Source organism: Pinus tabuliformis, chromosome 1_2 (assembly GCF_031772625.1).
Source record: "Pinus tabuliformis cultivar Carrire ecotype Pingquan chromosome 1_2, CPIR1, whole genome shotgun sequence".
Lineage (NCBI taxonomy): Eukaryota > Viridiplantae > Streptophyta > Pinopsida > Pinales > Pinaceae > Pinus > Pinus tabuliformis.
In genome coordinates, this window is record NC_142298.1 from 578,769,042 (window position 1) to 578,793,394 (window position 24,353).

General features: G+C 37.0%; 1 protein-coding gene and 1 pseudogene across 1 annotated transcript; one reads left to right on the top strand and one right to left on the bottom strand.

Moving 5' to 3' along the window:
* Positions 1–10,880: 10,880 nt before the first annotated feature.
* On the bottom strand, positions 10,881–12,969 carry LOC149206932 (uncharacterized; annotated as a pseudogene).
* A 27-nt stretch (positions 12,970–12,996) lies between these two features.
* On the top strand, positions 12,997–14,171 carry LOC149206933 (vacuolar protein sorting-associated protein 28 homolog 1-like). Its single transcript, XM_089395626.1, has one exon. The coding sequence runs from the start codon at positions 13,360–13,362 to the stop codon at positions 13,996–13,998; it is 639 nt and encodes a 212-aa protein (XP_089251752.1). The 5' UTR covers positions 12,997–13,359; the 3' UTR covers positions 13,999–14,171.
* Positions 14,172–24,353: the final 10,182 nt, after the last annotated feature.

The window sequence follows — 24,353 nt, forward strand, 5'->3', positions numbered from 1 at the left end:
AAAGAAGTTTTGATCTCCTCTCCGCTCATGTTAGATCAAGCGACTATTGAAATTAGTGGGAAACATTTGACTATTGGTCATTCAAATTGTATTTTTGAATGTAAAAAATTGATTCAGTCCTCTAAAAAATTCTTATCACATTTAGATTATAGAAACCCAATACAATTCCAAAGAAATTTAAATAAAATTGATTAGAAAATTAACCAAGAAAATTAAATATTTATTTATTAATCCATTATTGAAATTGGTAGAGTTTAAATATTTAACTATTGGTCTTTATGGCCATTCAAATTGTAAAATTAAATTTAGCCTTCTGAAAATTTATTCAAACATACATATTTACGTCATAAGGCTTTTCCATTTGAAATGAAGTCAATGAACTCTCCTCTGATCCTCGCTTTCCCTTTGAAATCCTTGCTTTCCATTTGAAATGAACTCAATGAAATCTCCTTTGATCCTCGCTGTCGTTGTTAGATCATTAAAATGTTGCCATCCGTTGATCTCATAACTGACTCCTTACCTGACTCCATAACCTTCGTTGATCTCATAACCGACTCCTTACCCTTCGTTGATCTCATAACCGACTCCTTACCCTCCATTGATCTCATAACCGACTCCTTTTCAATTGCGTCCTAACTACCCTCGCTTCATTATTATTGCTCATTCGCCCTTCATTTTTATGTGTTCGAATCGAATTTGAATTGGTTGCAGTTGATGCATAATTGCCTTGCACATGCCAATCACATACTCCATCGCTACAGCCCATCACAACGACAACGATGTCTCGACTGTGTCAATTTCCAGCCAGGGAGACTCTTGAAGCAAGTCAAAGAATGGAAGGTAGAATTTGATTACATCTTTCAAGGCCTTGAAAATGAATTTTCAATGTTTGTTACTGCTCACCAGATTATCAACAGAGATCCAACTCTGGCTCTCAGCGCAGAACCGCTCTCTGAAGATGAGGAGAGGATGGTGTTTGAAAGAAGACAAGGGTGCTCCTGTGGATATAGAGGGGTGTGCCAGGAATATTTCAGAGGAGTGTAAGGGTTTCCCTTTGGCAATAAGGTTAGTGGCCGCAGCAATGAGGGGCAAAAGCATAGTAGATGAATGGAACATTTCTTTGTCTTCCATCAAAAATGAAAGGCAACCTTCTTCATCTTATCCACATCCTATTGAGATGGTGTTATGATGCAAATAATTTAGCTAGAGGGTGTTACGATGTAAATAATTTAGCTTTATCTTCCAACTTTGCATGTGATTTTCTTTATTAATTCTTATTTTAAATTATCATTTACATGTCAAGATTGTTCCTCAATTTATGCCTTACGGCGTTTCCTTTGCAACATTTGGTGCAAATGCTAGTTATACTAGAGGTTGACAGTGGTTGGACGCACAATTTTATTGGTAATAATGGCCATATAAGTAAATAATTTGAATGGTTAAAGAATCCATAATATTTCCAAAATGGTGGACACACAAATCCATTGATGCATATGGAACTCAACTAAATGGTTTGATTCTGGTTTACATCATTTTTAAAGTTCAATTTTTATAAGCAAACAAGTCTGTAGGTGCACTCAAACATATTTGTGGACTTGTTCAATATGTTTGCAATCTTATAATTTCAATATGAATCATTAGGATGGTTGTCACTTTGATAACATATTTTTTTTAGTTGGATTCTCAAATTTTAGAACTTTTTATTGAAAACACTTTTTATTTAATAATAATAATAATAATTTAATTTAATTTTAACTAAAAATAATTATAAATAATAATTTAATTTTAATTAAAAAATAATTATAATTTAACAATAACTATTAATTTTTTATTTATAAGATAATAAACCTTTTTTTTAACCAATAATATACTTATATAAATTTATATAAATATATATCCTTTAATATTTTTAATTTAAATTTATATATGTAAAATTATTAAATTTATATATGTAAAATTAAATTGTTTTTGGGAAGCTTATTCATATATGTAATTTCAGTTATAAAAATATATTTACAAAGTTTACCAAAAAAAAATTGTTTTTAATTAATATACTTTATTTAAACATATATAAAACTAAATTAATTTTAATTAATTAATTTGTTGTAAATCACTCATGACTTTTCTATGTCTATTTTATATTTTATAGTTGAGTATGAGAGTGATGTGTAATTTTATTCGTTATCAATTCGGAGTTGATATGTGTACCTCTTAATATAATAATAAAATATTTTTTAAATATAAAAGCAATATGAGCTATAATAAAAAAACAAAATTGAATATGCATGTTTAATTAGTTTTAGTTAAAAGCATTATTATTATTATTATCTATTTTTAAGATAAGCTAGACACCAAATTGGTGTATGAGACCCCCTTGTTTGTGGGAAAGGGATCCACCTAGTCTAAGAAGGCATACACACTCTACCCACCTCTAGTTTTGACCAAATTGGTGTATGAGACCCCCTTGTTTGTGGGACAAGGGACCCACCTAGTCTACGAAGGCATACATACTCTACCCCCTCTAGTTTTGAACCTGTGATCTCTTAGGAGGAAACACATGCTTTTAACCATTAAGCCCACTCAAATTGTATCTCATCAATAAGCACAACCTCACTATAGTCACTCAATTTGTTGCTATATCACAACCCAAAATATTAATAATCACAACCTTTATATGGTCACTCAATTTGAGTGTGTAAAAATATTTTTCACTCACTCTTAGTGGTATGATTTCATATCAACTTTAAAAAAAAGTAATTAAAAGTAAAAAAAACGATTTGTTTTTAATAAATGTAGTAAAAATATTTCACTCACTTTCAATAATATAATTTTATATAAACTTAAAAAAAACGAAGCTGAACTATACACTTTTCAAAAATATAAATACATATTACATTAAAAAAAAATTACACATTGTATGTGGATTACACATAGTGCATGGATATATATATATATATATATATATATATATATATATATAGATATAGATATAGATATATATATAAAATCACTACCTATTAATTTGTATCTATCAAGTTTCAAATTTTACCTTGTAAAAGAGATTTGCAGTGTGAGCAGTGTGGTCAACAGTGAGAGCAACGAGCAGTGAACAGTGAGCAGTGTGAGAGCAGGGAGCTTTTATGTAGCAGAAGTATTGAGCAACGAGTAAGGAGCAGCAAATGCATTCAAACATGACAAATGAACAAGAAATTTCAGAACATGTGGAGACAAATGATTTAGGACAAGTGAAAATTGCCTCATCTGCCAAAGTTGGGAAGTGGGTTTGGGTCAATGCCAAACAATATCGAGGCATTTCAAAACAAAGAATAGCCCGTTTAAAATGGGAGAAAACAAGGAAGAAACGGTTTAAAAATAAAAGTACTCGGGCCCTTCACAAAAAACACTCAAACAAGTATCCTCTACAAGCATGTGGCAACAAGAAGTCGAGATGAAAAATCATTGATGATTCTACCTTTTATAGTCCCACATCCACACCTCTCACTTGGTCATCTGTTCTTTATGTGAGAGAATTATTAAATGAAAAACAAAGGTTGGAGGTTTTAGAAGCTAAAGGGTGGGAAAGAGATCATAAAATTCATATAATAACAACTGAGAACAAGGCTTTAGCAGAAAGTAATAAAGTTTTAAAAGAACAAGTGACACTGCTACAGGAAGCTCTCCTGATAGGGAAGACAGAATGGCAAAGCATGAAGGCAGATGTGCAAAACATAAAGAAATGCGTAGTGGAAAGTACAGAGGTGGTGAATGTGAAATCATCTCAGGATAAAGGGAAAATGATTGCCCAAATAAACAACCATGAAGAGAATGCAAGAGAAGAAACGAAAGGAGATTCCACCAAAGTTTCCAAAACTTGGGCTCAAGTTATTAGCAATTCCGCTAATAAGGCAGGAGAAACAAATATTCATGTTGATAACATGCAAGATAGTGAAGGTAAGGAAAGACAAAATAGGGCAGCAAACATAATTATTAAAGGGGTGAGAGACTATGGGAAAAATGAATGTACTCTTGACCTTGCAAGAGACTTCTTGAAAGACAAGTTGTTATGGCAAGGACAAATATGCCAAGCATGGAGGGTGGGTAAGTTTAACGGGGAGAGAGCCAGACCCATAAAAGTCATTATGCGGGGCCTGCATGATAAATATATCATTCTAAGCAAGAAACATCTCTTGAGGGGTTCTCGTTTTTCCTAGAAGAAGATTTAACTGTAAAACAACAGGAGGAAAGAAGGGAGGAAATTTTAAAGGTTAGGATATAAAGAGATGAAGGCAAGAGAGCATGGATTTATAAAGGCAAAGTTGTGATAGCGTGATTTGGACCTCCTTCCAAATAGAGCAGCAAGATGGTAATAAAGAAGAGAAAACAAACTCTTCAACAGGAAATCAGAAAGCTAGGTGAGTATGGGAAAGCAGGGACAAAGACTCAAATGTGAGTCTTGCATGCCAAAATAAATATCAATCAAGTCATACCCAGGTTTCCTTAAGATTAGTTTGTTGGAACTGCATAGGTTACCCATGGAGACGAGGACCTAGGTTAGGGCCTATTACAGAAGATAAAGACATAATTTGCCTCATAGAAACACATGAGCATGAAGGGTGCAAGACACCTCGGTTTGAAGGATACTGGAAGATGACAGTGTGGAACAAGGCAGCAGGGAATGGCAAAGGGCACGAGGGTATCATGGTTTTAGTAAGGGAGAAAGAAGGTCGTCTCATTCAGTTAGAAAAAGAAGACTCAAATAAGCAATTCATTTGGTTTAAAATATCAGAAAATGGAAACCACATCAGAATTGCAGCATGCTATTTTGCACTGCAAGTTTCAAAAATCTACAAAGGTAGAGGGCTTGACCACAAAGATCCATTTGCAGCCTTAAAAGTGGATATTGCAACATATTTGCAGCTAGGTGAAGTCCTTATAGTGGGTGATTTCAATGCTAGGACTGCAAGTGAGCAAGCTAGCATTCTTTGTTGTAAAGATGATTGTGACCCTATTTGGCTTACAGAAGAAAGTAATCATCAGTGGGAAAGAATTTCAAAGGACAAGGGCTACAATCTCTTTGGTGAACAATTGCTTACTCTATGTGGGGCCTTTGATTTAGTCATTTGTAATGGCTTGACTAGATGGGCAAAGTCCGATAATTTCACTTGCAATACTTACAATGGAGCAAGTGTGGTAGATTATGTAATTTTCTCGCATGGTTTGTGTGAGAACATGGAGGAAGTTTTGATTGGAGATCAGCTGTGGGACTTGAAATCAGATCACAAGCGAATTTATTTATGTTTCTCTTGGATTGAAAATAAACAATTAGAGTAAAAAATTCAGCGTGTCCAACAAAATCTCCCACAGGGCAAAATTCTTTTGACCCCAGAAAATTGTAATACCTTCAAAATGACGCTAGAGAGGCTCTTCGAGAAGGAGAAAATTACAATTCGCAACCTTCATAGTCATGAATTAACACATTAAATTCAATGCGCACTTGCAAAGTGCAAAAGAGCAAAAATTAAAAAGTCTGAAACAAATTACTTTATGGTTAATGTTTGGTTTGACGAGGAATGCAAAAAGGCAAGGAGAATGTGGAAAGAGTCAAACAAGGATAACATAAAGCTCAAAGCTTACAAGCAGTTATTAAGCAAGAAAAAGGTCGATTTCATGGTTTCAAGGAGGAAAGAACTAATATTCCTTGGGAAAAATAACCCCAAATTATTTTGGAAGGAGCTCCAACCGAAAAAAGATACAAATTGGAAATAATATTACAGCTTCTAAATGGTTTGACTATGCAAGACAACTCTATGCGTAGGTTCCCAAGGTTGACCCCCCCCCCCCCCCCCCTGGTCAACATTGATACTAAACTCTTCATGGTACAAGAGGTAGAGATGGGTATCAAGAAGTTGGGTGTTGGAAAAGCAAAAGACTTAGCTAAACTCCAAGCAAAATATCTAAAGTGGGGCTCAAAGATTCTTGCATCACACATTACAAAAATCTTCAACATCATACAACAAGGGCTCCCCACAGATTGGACAACTAATTTGGCAATACCTCTTTTCAAGAGCGGTGACGTCAATAATCCCTCCAATTATAGGACCATCATGATAAACCCTTTGTTTGCAAAGCTATTTGGAAGCATGCTAGAAAACAAAATTATCAAGTGGGCAGAAGAAAGAGATAAGCATGCTAAAGGGCAAGCAGGTTTTAGACCTAAACATTCCACATTTGATCATTGTATAACTTTAAGGCACATCTTTGAAAAGTTTGGGAGAAAAAGGAAGAAGTCTTTTGTTGCTTTGTTGATTTCAGAAAAGTGTTTGACTCAGTTCCTAGGGATAAGCTTTGGCATAGAATGGAGAAACTCGAGGTTCCTAAACATTTGAGAGTAGCTATGCATAGGTTGTATGAAGAGGTGAAAGTCAAGATTAGAACTATAACACGTATTTCTGAAAGTTTTAGAAGCAATATCAGGGTCAAGCAAGGTTGCCCACTGTCTCCTACCCTTTTTGGTTTATATATCGACAAGCTTGAGGAGTGGTTAAATTCGCAAGGGGGTGATGGTATCTATTTGGGCGAGTTTGTTACAAGGCTTCTTTTGTATGTAGATGACCTTATTCTGATTGCTAAATTGGCTCTTAGTTTGCAAGAGCACTTACTATCCCTTGAGCATTTTTGTAGAAGTGTGGGGATGCAAGTCAATATCAGCAAAACAAAAGTAGTGGTCTTCTCTGAGAAAAGAAAACATAAGCAACATAAGTTCTACTTTGAAGGCAACATTCTGGAAGAAGTTGCGGGTTACAAATACCTCAGAATTGACTTCAACAAAAATCTAAGCTGGAATGGTTGTAGAAAGAAAAGAACTTTGGAGGGTTGGAAAGCATTTTATGCTTTTCAAAATAGGTGTAGAGAGGCAGAGTTATAGGATTGGAAAACCACTCAAACTCTTTTTGGGCTTCTAGTGATTCCGATGATTCTCTATGGTTGTGAACTATGGGCCAACAGTACATTCGACATGTAGTGGAGACAAATTGAGAAAATTCAGAAGCGTTTGATTACAAACAAATTTAAGATTAAAAGTGCAGTTCCTTATGATATCTTGTTAAGTGAAACATGGACTGCTCCTATTGAAGCAATTACTATGGTGCGAGTCATAAGGTATTTAAAAAAACTAAGTAAATGGAAGAGGGTAGATGGCCTAAGGTTGTCTTTGATGATAGACTGTGCAAGAGCAAAAAAATTTGGATGCAACAAAAGAGCAAAAAAATTTGGATGCAACAAAATAACAAATGGTTTAGTAAATGGGGTATTGGCTTGAATGCGTGTCCCATAAACAATAAAGAGATAGAAGCTTTTGTTATGGAAAAGTTCCACAAACATACTTGGGATCAGGAGCTAGGAAGAAAGAAAAATTACTATATTGAAGTATTTAATCCCATTCATAGTCATCAACCAAAAGCATACATAGAGGTTGTTGGGTGAAACTATGTTCGTTTAATTCCGTTGTAGTACTTACCCAACTATTTAATTTGTCAATCCGAGGTCCGTAGACTTACGAGACACATGCACTATATATGCAGGACTGAAGTGGAACTAATCTAATCTAATCTAATCTAAATTACTGAAATCAAATTAATCTAAGAAGGCATTGAAACATTAACTATGAAAGCAAGAAGTTGCATAAAAGAAAAGCAATACAACATGTGAAAAAGTGAACGGCAAACAACAGATGTGAGCTCACAACAATAAAACTATGTTAAATTATATTACAATAACTAAATTACAAATCATGAAAGAATCAAAGTTAATCTCCATTCTCTATTATTCATTATTCATCATTCCAATGAAGAGAGAGCACTCTCTTATATACATGAGGAAGATAACCTTTCCATAATTACATATCCAATATTCTCTCAAGCACTCTCAACTAGTTTCCCGTTATTACAAGATATCATCGCACAAATCTCTCAAACATGATCCCACAAATCTCTCACATATCTTGGATAAGATATGTCTCCATGATTTTCTCCTTAGGATAAGATATGCCTCCATGATTTTCTCCTTAGAAAAAGATATGCCTCCATGATTTTCTCCTTAGGATAAGATATGCCTCCATGATTTTCTCCTTAGAAAAAGATATGCATAATTATCTCCTTGATATGGTGGAGGAGATATTAATTCTTCACATATTTCCTACATCACAAAACTCACATATTCTTGAGATATATATAAAAATATGTACATTTTCTAATAATTAATCATAAATTCACTTATAATACAAAAATGAATAAAATGGAAAATAAGAAGGTGAAACCCAAGTGTATGTAGGAAAGTGATATGATAACAGGTTAATGGGATGATGAAATGTAAGGAAAAAGGTGGATGAAAATATGACATTTCTGAGTCCCAACATCCTCCCCAACTGAACTTGTTGCATGTCCTCATGCAACCATGCATGGGTATCTTTTAAGAACATTTGGCATATTGAACTTTGGCTTTACATGATGATGTCTTAAATGTTTCCAGGATATGTGAGAGACATTAGTAACAATTTACATTTTCTTATGGTTGGTTCTTGTGTGACAACCATGAATATGGTTGGTTCTTGTGTGACAACCATGAATACAAAGAATGTTGGTTCTTGTGTTAACAACATTCATTTCATTTTCTGTTCTCTTTTCTTCAATAATGTAAATACTCACTGGAAATCATAATGTGCATAAGAAAGCCCTTTTGTAATATTAATGAAGCATGCCAATATTGCGTATGAAACAAAGTGCAACAAAGTATCATTGGAAAATAAATGTTGGTGAATGGTAAATGGAGTGATAGTGGTGAAGAAATGGAATCATGGAAGTGAATATGTAGTGAATGTAGCTCTCCCCCCCTCAACTGAATTGGTTGCATGTCCGCATGCAACTTAACATGGCGCATGAAAGGAAATGTAGCATGGTGAGGGAATTTTCCAAAATATTCAAGTTAGCATATAAGGAATTGCATGATTAAAGATTAGAAAACAACATACCTCTACTTACCCAAGAATGATGAAGTATGAAATAGGAATGTAGCTGCTGCTGCTGCTGGATCGGGAAAATGTGACTGATGTAACTGGATCCTGGAGAATGAAGGAATCTGAACTGCTGATGCTGAATCATGGAAAAGATAAAAGCTGAAAGTGGTACTGTGGTACTCTCATATATCAGAATGCATACTGCTATAACTGTTGAGGAAAAAAAAGTGTATAGTCTTCACCCGCTACAAACCTGATGGTACAATTCTAAACATGCGAATGAATGTGTCGATGTCGAGCATGAATAGAAATCATTGGATTACCGGCCATTGATGTATGCCGTTAACCAATGCGAGGCAACTCACCATTGATGTCAATGAGTGCCAAGGTACTGGAGTACATCTTGCGAAGTGCGAATGAATGTGTCGAGGTCGAGCCACTTGCAAGATTTGAAGATCAAGGGACATTGATGTATTCCCAAGATCGCCAGCGAGAGAGCTTGCCATTAAGGCATGCAAGCCTCTAGGTACTCAAAATGAACTCTAGTCTATTCCCAGATAAGGTGCTGATGTCGATGGGGCAAGACTTGTTGAAAGGTGGGCCTTAAGGAATCCCACATCAGTCAACGCGAGTTTGTACAAAAAGATTTAGTAGGACTATAAATGGAAAGAACCCACGGACAAGCAGTGTGGATCAACATGGATAGGAAATCAAGGCAATGTAATCATGGAAAGGGAATGAGTTTTATTCAGAAGACAAACTAGAAGGCAAAAAGGATAAAGGGATGTATGCGATTCAGAAAAATAGGCGTGCATGAAGTCGTGAAAGATAAGGAAATGGAAGATGGGCTGCAACACAAGGATGGTCTAGGTATGTGGAAGGAAAAAGGGAAGTAATCATGACGCGAAAGGTGTGTAGTGGAAAATGTCATGATATGTGCAGTGAAGAATTTGTTCCTTCAAGCGTCCAATGATGCATGTTTCATTGTGATTTCGAAGAATCACTTTGCATACTCTGAAAAACTTAGCACCATTCCTGCATAAAAATTGTCATCTTCGTGTGCCATCTCCATCGATCATTCCTGTATGAAGTGACTCAAAAACAAATTAGCGCATTTTCAAGAATTTACAAAATGTCCATTTTTTTAATTATTTTCTGAAATAACTCTAATTGTGGATGAAAAAGGTGTCGCATCGTAATGTTGAGCTTTCTGCATAAGCTTCTCATTGTCCTACACATAACACCAATCTCATTTCACTTGTTAGTGTATGCATTCTAACTTTTGCCCACAAATTCACAAAAAAAATTCAACATACTTTGATTCCCCCCCAACTAGAAATATTGCATGTCCCCATGCAATGTATTCATTGATTGTGCAATACTTTTTCAAAATGTTTTTATTGGTTTGCAGGAAAATTGATTTAAAACATTTGAAAAAGCTTTTGTATCTTTTTGGGGAAGTAGTTGGTGTTATGAAGTTTGATGTAAATGAATGAGGGCAATTTTTTTTTTTATTGGAAATATGTCAAGTTTATGAGGAAAAATACTGTACAAAATTTACAACCGTAGCATGCACAGATTGCAACTGGCTCCATAGTATATAATATCAGAAAATGTGCATATCCAATAACATCGCAGATGACAGAACCTTCTATCTTCCAAATTTGAATGCATGTTATAACAACATTTTGGCTGGAAACAACAACAAAAAATTAAATCAAAAGAGACCTTCCTCCGAGATAATTATAAGAATGCACTACTTTGAAAGATGCCTTGCATAGTTCATCTGTAACCAGCATATCGATAATGTTAGAAGTGGCAGTCACTAGTAAATGCCAAAAAGGATTAGCACTCCAAAACAATATAGAGATCACCAATTCGTTCGAGAAGCACTTTTAAATTGCCTAGAAGAAAAGAGAAAACATATTTTAGCGAGAAACATTGGATGGCAAAATGCAGTGGCAACCATTCTACCCTCTTTGTTAAGAAAATTGAAAGTCGATGCTGCATACCATGAATCAACAGTTTCCAAGTTGATGCCATTGGATCGAAGGAAATTTCTAATGCTTGGATCCACTAGCTCAGTTCACTTTCGACATCCAAGCACCAGTATCTCTGCAACAGGCCGTATAAGCTGGAAGATTGACAAACTGTCAGGAGTTACCTTACCAAATTGTTTAGGACGCCATGAAAGAATCAAATTGCTTACACAAATCAATGAGCCTTCGTACTCAACTCCATTGGCAATAAATCCTGTGACAGTGCACCTCTCGATGCGAATCTGGTCTTCTGGTACACCAGTTTAAAACATTGATCTGATCATAAAGAGAAAATGCCCGTCTGAGAGAAGGCAGAGGTTGTTTAAAATGGCCCGATGCTCTGATGCGGAAGGCTTGCATGAGTAAGGGGAGGGCTGTTGTTTTTCGCCATGTGTCCTAAAACTTGCGCGGCAACGGCGCCAAAATGTTGGGTGAAACTATGTTCGTTTAATTCCGTTGTAGTACTTACCCAACTATTTAATTTATCAATCCGAGGTCCGTAGACTTACGAGACACATGCACTATATATGCAGGACTGAAGTGGAACTAATCTAATCTAATCTAATCTAATCTAATCTAATCTAAATTACTGAAATCAAATTAATATACGAAGGCATTGAAACATTAACTATGAAAGCAAGAAGTTGCATAAAAGAAAAGCAATACAACATGTGAAGAAGGGAATGGCAAACAACAGATGTGAGCTCACAACAATAAAACTATGTTAAATTATATTACAATAACTAAATTACAAATCATGAAAGAATCAAAGTTAATCTCCATTCTCTATTATTCATTATTCATCATTCCAATGAAGAAAGAGCACTCTCTTATATACATGAGGAAGATAACCTTTCCATAATTACATATCCAATATTCTCTCAAGCACTCTCAATTAGTTTCCCCTTATTACAAGATATCATCGCACAAATCTCTCAAACATGATCCCACAAATCTCTCACATATCTTGGATAAGATATGTCTCCATGATTTTCTCCTTAGGATAAGATATGCCTCCATGATTTTCTCCTTAGAAAAAGATATGCATAATTATCTCCTTGATATGGTGGAGGAGATATTAATTCTTCACATATTTCCTACATCACAAAACTCACATATTCTTGAGATATATATAAAAATATGTACATTTTCTAATAATTAATCATAAATTCACTTATAATACAAAAATGAATAAAATGGAAAATAAGAAGGTGAAACCCAAGTGTATGTAGGAAAGTGATATGATAACAGGTTAATGGGATGATGATTAATGTAAGGAAAAAGGTGGATGAAAATATGACATTTCTGAGTCCCAACAGAGGCCAATATCTCTTGGAGAGCCAAAATTCTTATTGCTCAGTTAAGGACTAATTCTCATCAACTCCGTTGTGAAACAGGGTGCTGGAAAATGCCAAAGGAAGCGTGGGAGGAAAGAGTATGCATTTTTTGTTCTTCCAGAAAAGTGGACACAAAAAAACATTTCATTTTAGAATGTGAGGCCTTCAAAGGCAATGGGGAAAGTTATGCAGATATGGTGGCAGCTAGCTCTTGGGAGCATTTATTTTGAAACTTCACAGAGAAATGACCGAATATCAAATAGATGAGAAAGCAATCTGTCCCATAAACTATCTTTAATCTCATAGACGTTAAAAATAATTTCTTTCTTTATTTCTTTTCCCTCCGAGCGTGAATTACAAATCGACTCTCTGAATATATATAAAATCACTACATAAAATCACTACCTATTAATTTGATAGAAGTATCTATCAAGTTTCAAATTTTACCTTGTAAAAGAGATTTGCATCTATTCATCCCTCCAGGCCCATTAGTGCTTAGGATCAATGTTATGAAGTTTCAAATTTTACCTTAGGATCAATGTTATGAAGTTTCAAATTTTACCTGAGATTTGCACCCATTCATCCCTCGAGGCGCATTCTAGATTCGTGCTTAAGATCAATGTTAATTAATCCACTGATGATGCGCTGCTGTAAGCCACCCATGACTTCAGTACCACGCATCCTCTATGTAGGCGAATGCTTAAAACCCTCCTCAACCATAACAACGCTGGAAAAACTAGCACTTCAACCGTAGACCATCGGCAGGCTTGTACCACATCCTCGCACCAAGCGATTGCCAAACCCTACCTAGCTGTTACAACCTGACTGACGGATCAACGCTAGATTCTACCCTGCAACCTCTCTGTATAGCACATTGTGACACTTTATAAACCCAAATGAAACCCTATTAGACGCACAGAGCATCAAAATTCGCGGGGATTTCACTGTTATTTAAAGACTTTCAGTTAAAATTATGGCGGCTGATATGGCGAGGGAGGTAAAATTATGGAACGATAAACGCGAGCGTGAAATGTATGATAATTTCGCAGACCTCTTTGCAATCATAAGAACTATGGAGAAACTGGAGAAGGCGTATGTCCGTGACGTAATTTCCTCAAAAGATTACGAACCGGAATGCACAAAGCTGATTGCCCAATTTAAAACCCTAACAACTTCTCTGAAAGATACAGTCCCAAGCGTTGAGAGATTCATGGAAACCTACAAGATGGATTGCCCTGCTGCTGTGAATCGCTTACTTGTTTCCGGGATTCCGGCCACCGTTGAACACAGGGCCTCATCATCAGACTTGGGCACAGCCGCTGCTGTCGCCGAATGCGTACAGCATTTTATTACCTCAATGGATTCTCTGAAGCTTAATATGGTGGCGGTGGATCAGTTATACCCCGCGCTTTCGGATCTTTTGTCGGCCCTGAGTAGGGTTCCTCAGCTTCCACCGGACTTTGAGGGTAAAGTGAAAGCCAGAGAATGGATTTCGAGGTTGAAGAACATGGGGGCATCGGAGGAGTTAACCGAACAGCAGGCCCGTCAGTTGTTATTTGATCTGGATTCTTCTTATAACGCTTTCATCAATTCATTGCCTAAATCGGCTTAACATTGCAGGGGGGGCGCAACTTCTGGATGCCACCGGCATCGGATTTGTACGTGGTTTGATCTCTAGAGGTTTTGTAGGTCTATCCGTGACTTTATATTTGTGAAAATATGTAAAATTCAAAGATTCAGAGCAAAATCTCTTGTTTATAATTTTATATTAAAGTGATATTTTCATTCGCTTTCCAGAAAAGCAGAATTGGTTTCAATCTTGTTGCAATTATCAGTTTTAATATAGCAGATCGAGGCGAGATTGATAAAAATGGTTACATGATCTGTTTTTTTGGTTGAATACTTAATTTCAAGATGTCCAAAAGCTATGGTTCTCTTCCTAGATGAGAAATAAAACCCTATTCGTTCATTAATTGTGGCAATCGATATTGTCGAGCTTTGAGCCACACTCTTCCCTCATCCATTGCTTCAGACTGATCGTGGCATCCTTCATGCTACATAGCTCCTCATTTTCGTCCCTTTTATTGCAGATACGACGTTTATTCTCTTGATATGGGAACGCCCGAGGATCCACCAACTCCCATTATCCCATAACCTATCAACAGTGATTTCCCTCGGTCCTCACTCTCGTCCACTAAATGAAAAACCCTGCATCAGATTCGCCAGTTTTTGCACCCAAACAGCAGCCCCATTCACAACTAAACCAGACAGGGGTGTTGTCACAGAATTTCTGATCAACAAATGCGGTTTAACAGACGAAGATATCACAAAAGCCTTTAGACATGATAGTTACAAGTACTATCTTCGTGCAAAATCGACTCAGAATTTAGAAGAAAATTTGGAGTTGCTAAATGGCTGTGGTTTGACTATCCCTTCCCAGATTCGAAAGGTGGTCCTTTCCAACCCTTCCTTTCTCTTTGCTAAATCCGAAGGAAACATAAAGTCTAAACTCAGCCTCCTCCGGACTTTCATGAAGGAAGATGATCTATTTAAAGTACTTATCCACGAGGCACAGATATTTACTTACCAAGAGAATAAATTTAAATCTGCAATTTCAATTTTTCAAAGATTGGGTGTGAAGATCGAGCGCTACCAGAATTAGTGGCCCTTTACACGCGTTCGCTTGCGTGTCCAGAGGAAAGAATTATCAAGTCATTGTAAATGGGCGAGCATCTGGGGTTCAAGAAGGGATCTAAGATGTTTGTAAATGCTATGCATGCTTTGTTGTGTGTACCAAAAGAAACCATAGATATAAGACTTCAGTGTTTGAGCAGTTCTGGGTTCTCAGATAAACAAATTTTGCAATTATTGCCATGGATTGTGGGTTATACAGAGGAAAAATTGAAGCGTAATATAGATTTCTGGTCAATTATGTTGGACTTTCTTGGGATGATTTTGTAAAGATTCCAATGCTGTTTACATACAGCTTGGAGAGGAGGATACTTTCTTAATACAGAGTACTGGAGGCAATAAAATCCATGCTGGGGTTGAAAACAGAGATTTGTTTCCGAAATATTGTTGCGTTGCCAGATAAACGTTTCTTGGAGAAATTTGTTAATTCCAACCGTGAATGTCCCTCTATTCTGCGGGATATTTACCATGGTGGGAAAGCTGGCAAGTGAACGATTGACAAGGATTCATACAAGTGTGTTTCTCAGTAACCAAGATTCACCAACATTGTGAGACTAAGCCAGAAGCTTCAATGCGACTTTTGCTGTGCTCTATTTTTCTTTTTAATGTTCTTTTCTTCAACTAGAGAACAGGAAACTGCACTTTTTCACAGTTAGATGGCTTACTTGGCACAATAGGACACCAAAAAGGGTGCTTGCGACATGAAAATCCTACTGCTTCCAATGTACAGCATTGCTTCATTATTTTCAATTCAAGGTACAGCTAACCTTCCTTCCTGTCCTGCATTGCATTTAAACGTGTAGTTAGACATCTAATATTTGCACAGGGAAGGTAAATAACTAACATTGATTGTTAGCAACAGTAGACCTTTAGTTGTCTATTATGAACTCTTGCATTTATGTAGGTAACTTGCTATTTCACTTCAGAGATCAGGTGGCCTCTGAATTCATAGTTGTATTATCTTTGCAAAAAATCACTAAAGTTCATCCACTCTTATCCTTGAAGAATATTGTCGATCCTTCGTTCTTGAAATATTTATGGATTTTTATTCACAGTGTTAAATGAGTGGTCCAGTTGTAGTCAACAATTCCTGCTTCATTCTTTTGATGTGATGGATGACTATCCTTAACAATATATGTATTTTGGATAGGGAACAGAGTACTTGATCCATTCTAGAGCTTTTGGGTGGTTTCGTCACCTTCGTACACATTTTCTTCCTCTATATATGGGCACAATGAAATTTAAATTTCTTATTAGCAAGACTCAAACCGAAGTAAAGTAATTCACATGATTATAATGTTTTAAAGTTTAATATCCTAAAGAGATTTTTTGGCCCTAGGGTTTCTTAGCCTAACTAGGGTTTCCAATTAATTTGACATATTATATGACTACAGTACATATTCATTAATTTAACAGAGATAACACTGATTAGCATAACGGTGTTCAACAGCAATAAATATCTTCAATAACAATATGATCCCTCAATAACACAATAAGATGAGGGTAACTGTCCAGAAACAATAAACCACCCGAGCTGCAATCACGATATTCAGTAAATCAGTATTCCAATAATATCATCCAATCCTCTGTACTATTATACTATGTTAAAGTACTATCTAATGCTGGACTGATCTTACAGCAATAGGAAACTGAGTTTCCCTGGGAATAACTTGCAGATCCTGAAATGTAATTTCATGAAGGCCTCAATTATGTAATCTGCTGTCCTCAAACACCTCAGATTCGACCCTGCAGCCCAGATCACTTCGCTGTTCCTTAAATATTGATGTCTGCCCAGACCAGTTTCTGAACCTCCAGCAGCTGATTCCTTGAACTAGGTTAGGCCATGCTGAACTCAGAAGGACTTTGCTGCTTGATCAGCAATCCGGTGGCCACAAAACTTCATCCAGGTAGCCTTTGCTGCTTGTGAAGAGAGAAAACTTGGTGGCCACAGTGAGAAGATAGCCCTTGCTGCCTTGCCTGAACTTGTTGACCAGTGAATAGCCTTAAGCCTCTTCTTGCCTGCCAGAACAAAACTGAGCTGCTTAAAGAGAATATGCTGCCAGAACAAGGAAAAAGGGGTGTCTAGGTAGGGCGGGATCGGCTCCACCGAAACTAGACAAAGGATTAGCTAGGGTGGGATCACCCTCACCAAAACTAATCAGGAAGGAGGAGTCTTAAAACCCTCAAAGCCTCAGGCTCAAGAAAATCAGAGATATTCCAATCCAAATTGATGATCCAAAATGATTCCAACTCCCCTCTATTTATAGATTTTCTCATGGGGTTCACTCTAATGTGAGGGGTTGCAAGTGCAACTCCCAGTTTGGGCTTTTTGCCTTAGCCGACCCAAAATTCACCCATTGTTGCCCCAAACATTGGATGATTGGGTTTTCCCCTTTTATCAAGACTATAGCCTACGGGTTGGATATCTCGTAGGCAATTAATTCATAGGGGACATTATAGTCCTCCCTTCCCAACATTGCTTGTCCTCAAGCAATGGCCAAACTGGGTGTTGTAAAATCTGCCCTTCTATCTTCAAAAATGAGAACTCCTCTTCAATCTCCACAACATCCTTCTTTAGTTTTTGCAGCCCAATAGCTAACATGCTGGAGAGGAATGCCACCCTGCAATAATCACTCCCTTCATTTACCGATTCATGGATCCATCTTGAGCCAAAAGTACAAATATATGCTACTATTGAGGTAGATTCTGTTCTTCGTCCTGCATCTTCCACTTCCATTTTTCTTGTTCCAACAGTTTCTTCACTATTGCATTCTCCACCAATCAGTTGGTTTTCATATTCCTCTTGCCGGTTTAGGGTCTTTAATGCTTCTTGCCTAGTAGCGTCTACACCAGGGTATTGATCCTGCAATCTCCATAAACCAATGTTCATGGTCCCCAACTTTTCCTTAATGACCTGCACATTCTCTTCTGTTTGAGAGATCTGCATCTTCAGGGAAATCAATCCTTGATACAAGGTTTTTTTATGCTCTTGAATTTGTACACATGACACTTTCATATCACTCAGCAACATTTTTCCTTCCTGTAAAGATATACTCTCGTGCTTAATTCTGTTTTGTATCTGACATACTTTCTCATCAATTTCTTTTAATCTTCGTCTTGGTCTAATATGATTTACTGTGGTAGCAGTATCGCCTTTGGGCTGTGTGGAGTCTGGACAGTCTGGACCGATCTTTCTTGTCTCCCAATACAATCTTTCCAAGGATTCTGTAGTCTGGTGCATCATTTTATTTTCATCCAAGGATTTGCCTGGAGCTGTGGTTGTAGGCACTGTATTTGGTGATTCATTAGATTTTCTGTACTTCCAATGCAAGTCAGAACTTCCTTCAGGTTTCCTCGTATGTGATTTAGGCTCCAAATAGTGTCCTTGGCCTCATGCTCATAGCTGATTGACCAAGATCAGAATTTGGTGTTGCAGCCATTTCCAATTCGGCTACTCCATCATAGCTAGGTCTGGTGTGTCCTCAGAATTTTTCAGAACGTCCCTAGTATTATGTTACTCATAGTTGTCAATCATGGCCTCTGAAAGGCTCCCATGTCGTTGAACCAACCAGCCTGCTAGTCTCATCATGTCTTTCTCCTCTTGTGTTTGTTTACAAGCATATTCCGTTGAGGCTTTATTTGGAAAACTCTTTTGTAATGAAGGCTTGATATCTGTGTCGTGCTTGATGCTTCCTCCTGACCCATATCTTTCTGAGGGCTGATTTCCTCTGTTTGCCATCTCAGAATGGTCACAAATTGCTTCATTACTCAGTGTTGATATAGTTGGTTTATGTAAAGAGGGTTGCCCATCTAGTGACAACCATTCAGGCTATACTTTTCTAGCTAGCCACCCTTCAATTAGATTGTTTTTGTTGGACGAGGAAAACGACACTTCTTGCCTTCGACCTTGGTTGATTGGGATTGACGTATTTTGAAAACAATTGGCATTGATTCCAATTGTGGCTGGGGTTTTGCCTGGTTCCAAATCCTTTGTTAATGCATGAGAACAGGAAGGGGTATTTGCCAGCACAAAAGGACTGAGAAGGCTTCTTTGCCCATTCACCATTTTTCCGGTATACGAGACAGGTCCATCATCTCCTTTATAAAGATCACAATCATAGTCAACATCACTGACAGCTTCCGAGATCATCTTTATAGAACATTCCTCCAGTGCATCCTCTGGTTCTTTAGGCTTCCGAATGACAGTTGCAATAGTAGTAAGCTTGCAGACACCCTTGGAGACACTTTGCGAATTGCTACAATATAATGAACCTTATCAATCTGAATATTTAACACAGGGACACCATTCTCCTTGGGAATTTTTAGCCCCCTCATGTTGATACATACCTTAGCCAACTGTATAAATTCTTTTAACATCACCATTACTTCCTTATCAGGATGACCAAATCCACGAGCCATTCTCAGTATTCTCGACTCAGCCATGAACTTGGGATTCAAACTATCGAGCCTTTTATTAGTCACAAAATCCATCACTGTTATAAACCCTCTAATACACACCTAGCTTTCCTTTTCCTTGCCCTTGGGTACCAGTTTGTGATTGAATCCAAGGATCATGGAAAACATTTCACCAGTAGATCCCATTTGAAGAATGTTATGGGACTGCTCATGCATAATTCTAAATGTGAATTTGCCTTGAGACAATTTCTGTAAAAGACCCAATTCTTCTTCCACAGATACAACTTCCTGAATTTTATTCCTGAAACCAGACAAATCTGCCATGCCCAGACCTTGTCCTGGCAATATTTCTGCTCTATCATATTCATACAATGTTACCTTACAAGGAAAATCATTTACTAGTATTGGGAATTGAGTAGCATACCTTGAAATATGTAATGGTTTCTCCATTTATTGCTCCTACTTTTGTTTGAACTAGCTCCCAAAAATAGCATGATATGGCTCTTGACTTTGAACATGAAATCATTGCTCCCATATCTTTCTGGGCATCAAGGTTGTAAGCGTTAAATCCCTTGGTCTTAATACTGATAGGTATTACAACCCTGTCAGTGATGGCCTTCACTTGTTTGGATCCTAGAACCTCCTGTAATAGGGTTTCGTTTCATCTTCTACAGTTGTTGCTTCTTCAAATCAAAAGCTCCACTTAATTCTTCGTCTGATGAACAATCATACTGCACTTGTAGCATCTACAACTTCTCTTTATCTTCTGCAACTTCATCTATTAGGCTTCTTGTTGTTTTCTTCTTTTTTTTTTTCTCTTAATTTTTTGCTGCAACGATTGTATTTTTTTTTTCTCTAGGTGCTTGTATATGCTAACGAGTAGATTATTGGTCAAAATAAGGATCATTTTGGGATTCAGAACATAACATAAAGTTATCAGAAGGGGGTTATGGATTTGAGAGGGAATAATTTGTCACCACACTACCATGGGAAAGTTGGTAAATTTGATTTTGGAGAGAATGTCCTCTATAGAGTGCCCTATTAGGGGTAGTAGCAAGTTGAGATTGTAAAGACTCAGTAGAAGAGGAATAAGAAAGCATTTTTATACAGAGAAAATCTTGTTTGTAGTTAGAGGAGGAACAAGAAATAGGAGAAGAGGGTTGTTCAGGAGACTCTGAATCAACATCAGAGGGAAGTGTAATGGAATATATAATATCAGGATTGTCATCAGAGCAACTATTCCAGTAAGTCAAATGTAGATTAGTGTTAGACTGAGTCCCTATACAATCACAAAGCCCGAGACCATATTGTCATGAGTTGTAATCCTTATCTTCACCCTTGTTTGCTTGTGTGTCCAGAGGAAATAATTATGGAGTCATGTAAACTGGTTGAGCATCTTGGGATCAAGAAGGGATCTAAGATGGTTGCAGTTGTTATGCGTGCATTTTTGGGTGTACCAAAAGAAACCATAGATATAAGACTTCAGTGTTTGAGTAGTTCTGGGTTCTCAGGGAAACAAATTTTGCGATTATTGCCATGGATTGTGGGCTATACAGAGGAAAAATTGAAGAGTAATATACATTTTTTGGTCAAATATGTTGGACTTTCTTTGGATGATTTTGTTAAGATTCCAATGCTGTTTACATATAGCTTGGGGAAGAGTATAATTCCCCGGTACATAGTACTAGAGGCATTAATGTCCATGCAGGGGTTGAAAACAAAGATGAGTTTTCGAAATGTTGTTGTGTTCCCAGAGAAACATTTATTGGAGAATTATTTTAATTCCAACCGCGAATCTTTCTCAATTCTCAAAATATCTACCATGGTGGGAAAACTGGCAAGTGGATGATTGAGAAGGATTCATACAAGTGTGTTTCTCAGTAACCAAGATTCACCAACATTGTGAGACTAACCCAGAAGCTTCAATGTGACTTTACTGTGTGCTATTTTTCTTTTTAAAATTATTTTCTTCAGCCAGAGAACAAGAAACTCCACTTTTTAACAGTTAGATGGCTTTCTTGGGTACAAGAGGACACCAAAAAGGGTGCTTGCGACATGAAATCATACTGCTTCCAGTCTACAATTTTGAGAAGCTGATCTTAAATAGGAGCAATTAAACAACATTACTTCATTATTTTCAATTCAAGGTACAATTGACCTTCCTTCCTGTTCTACATTGCATTTAAATGTGTAGTTAGACATCTAGTATTTACGCAGGGAAGGGAATTAACTTATACTGATTGTTAGCAACAACAGACCTTTTGTTCCCCAAGGGTTAGCTCAACTGGTCGAGTCCCTGTTGTTAAGTGCCTCGCCGATCGGGAGGTCACAGGGTCAATTCTCCTTGACGCCCTTGGGGTTAGGCCCTGCTAGTCTGGCCGGCGGGATTTATTCCCTTTGGGGTTGATCTGCTTGGATTTTCCCGTGGATGTAGTGGCCACCCAGTGTCCGTGAACCACATTTAAAACAAAACAACAGACTTTTTGTTGTCTATTGTGAACTCTTGCATTTATGTAGGTAACTTGCCATTTCACTTCACAGATCAGGTGGCCTCTGAATTCGTAGTTGTCTTATCTTTGTAAAAAATTACCCGAGTTAATCCACTCTTATCATTGAAAGATATTGTCGATCCTTTGTGCGTGATGTATTTATGAATTTAAAAATTTTATTCAGGGTGTGAAATAAGTGGTCCAATTGTAGTTGAGAATTCCTACTTCATTTGTTTGATGTGATGGTTGAATATCTTTATCAATATATGTATTTTGGATAGGAAACAGAGTGCCTGATCCATACTAGTACTTTTGGGTAGTTTCTTGTACAGATTTCCTTCCTCTATGTATGGGCACAACGAAATTTGAGTTTCATATTAGCAGGACACAAACCCAAGTAAAGTAATTCACATGATTAGAATCTTTTAAAGCTCATTTGTGTATCTTTGTTCTGATCTTATTGCGTCTTAGGATTGCAAGGGGTCATGTTGTGCAGGCCTTTTGTTCCTTGCAAGCTTGCATGTCTCTTTCAATGAACTATTCATAGGCAGTAACCAGCTATAGGCTGTGTATCACCAAATTCCCTCTTTTTCTAGCAGTCATAGTCTTAGGATTGCAAGTGGTCATGTTGTGCAGGCCTTTTGTTCCTTGCAAGCCTACATGTCTCTTTCAATGAACTATTCATAGGCAGTAAACAGCCATAGGCTGTGTATCATCAAATTCCCTCTTTTTCTAGCAGTCATAGCTACTGTTGCTTGGTCTTTTGAATTCTCTGCTTTTGCCAAGATGTGGTTCTCTACTCAGTTCAGTTTGCAATCTCTTTGTGTTGACATTCTTATGATTTTGTTGATAACTAGCATATGTTTTACATCACCATTTGAAGAATCCATGACCTCTACCTATTCCTTTGATTGTTGTGACATTTCCATTGAATTCTCTGCCTTCTCGTTGATGCATCTTCCACCTTTTGTCTGGAATTATGATCTTTGTGTCTGCTTCTTGCACCTTGTTCTGGAATCTGGATCACAATTTCTTTTAAAAAAGTTCCAAACTAATTTCTCCTTTGTTTTTAACATAACTGATATGCCTTTACTGAGTGCAGCTCATTTAAACTTATCTCATCCTATTGCAAATTTCAATCTATTAACATACACAAGGACACCCGATGTTTTGTCCCACTTGTGTTCAACGTGTGTCAATATTTTATAGAACTTCTGTGTTCTCCTCTACACTTTGTTCTTTCTGTCTTCACTTTTGTCATTGCTTGAATAATTTTTCTTGTGGTGTATTGGTAAAAACTTTTCTCTAAGATTTATGACCATCTTGCTCCAACTCATCCTTTCTTCACCCTTTCGAATTTGGTTATGCTGCATAAAGTCCCACCAAATGGCAGTGTGCCCCCTCAACTTGGTACTAGAAAATTTCATTCTCCAAGGTCTTCCATCATTTAGAACCTAAAATACCTCTCCAAACCAATGAGCCGATCATCAATTGGAAAAATGACATCTTACAGGTGATGTAGCCACATCCTGACCATGTCAAATAATTCATATTAAAAAAATAAATGCATTATGAAGATTTCATTTAGGTCATTGTTTGAACTACTAGATTAAATCAAGATGTGCTGTACCAAAATGTACAATAAACAGAAAACTGACACATTAACTGCTAGAGTCTGTTAAGAAATAGTGTCTCGAAAGTCCAGATTACATTATAATGCACATCAATAATAAAGTGGAATAAATAAAACTCTAGTAAAAGTCAGAATAATTATAATATGTCTCAAACTGTAGAAGCTTGTAATATGTATCTTCTCGAGTGCGTGGAGTTCAGTAAAGGTATCAGAAACTGCTCGTGGAAAAACAATTGTGCTATTAATATTCTACTTCCTGACAAATCCATGCTTCTTCCACTTGAAGTCTGCAAAATTTTTGGAAACACATAAAGAAGAGGCCAAAGAGAGTCTTTGAGAATTTCCTTAAGAAATACTGGCCTGAACGAAATGAAACCGACGGTTTCTCTCAGTCCAGAATGTTTAAATTTGCTGTTCCTGCGACCATGACGCCTACCATTTCGTCTCACTAGGGTTTTAAAGTTTTGCGCTCACTAACCAATTAACACCCTATTCTTCAAGGCTAACCAAAGATATTTCCTCGACTTCTTTGGGCCTTAATAATTTGCAGATCTTCTTCCACCACCAACTGTTCACTTGTGTGTTTGATACATACAGAGATGCATAGCCCAATTGTGCAGTGTAATAGCCACTAGTTTTATTGGAATCCCAAGCTAGTGTGTCATCATCCCAAAGTCTTACGTCTCCCCTTTTGAATTTTTCTACATAAGAATCCCACCGCCTTGCACGATCTTCAAC

Coding starts and splice junctions, on each gene's coding strand:
- LOC149206933 (XM_089395626.1), top strand. CDS start 13,360: ATGGCGGCTGATATGGCGAGGGAGGTAAAATTATGGAACGATAAACGC.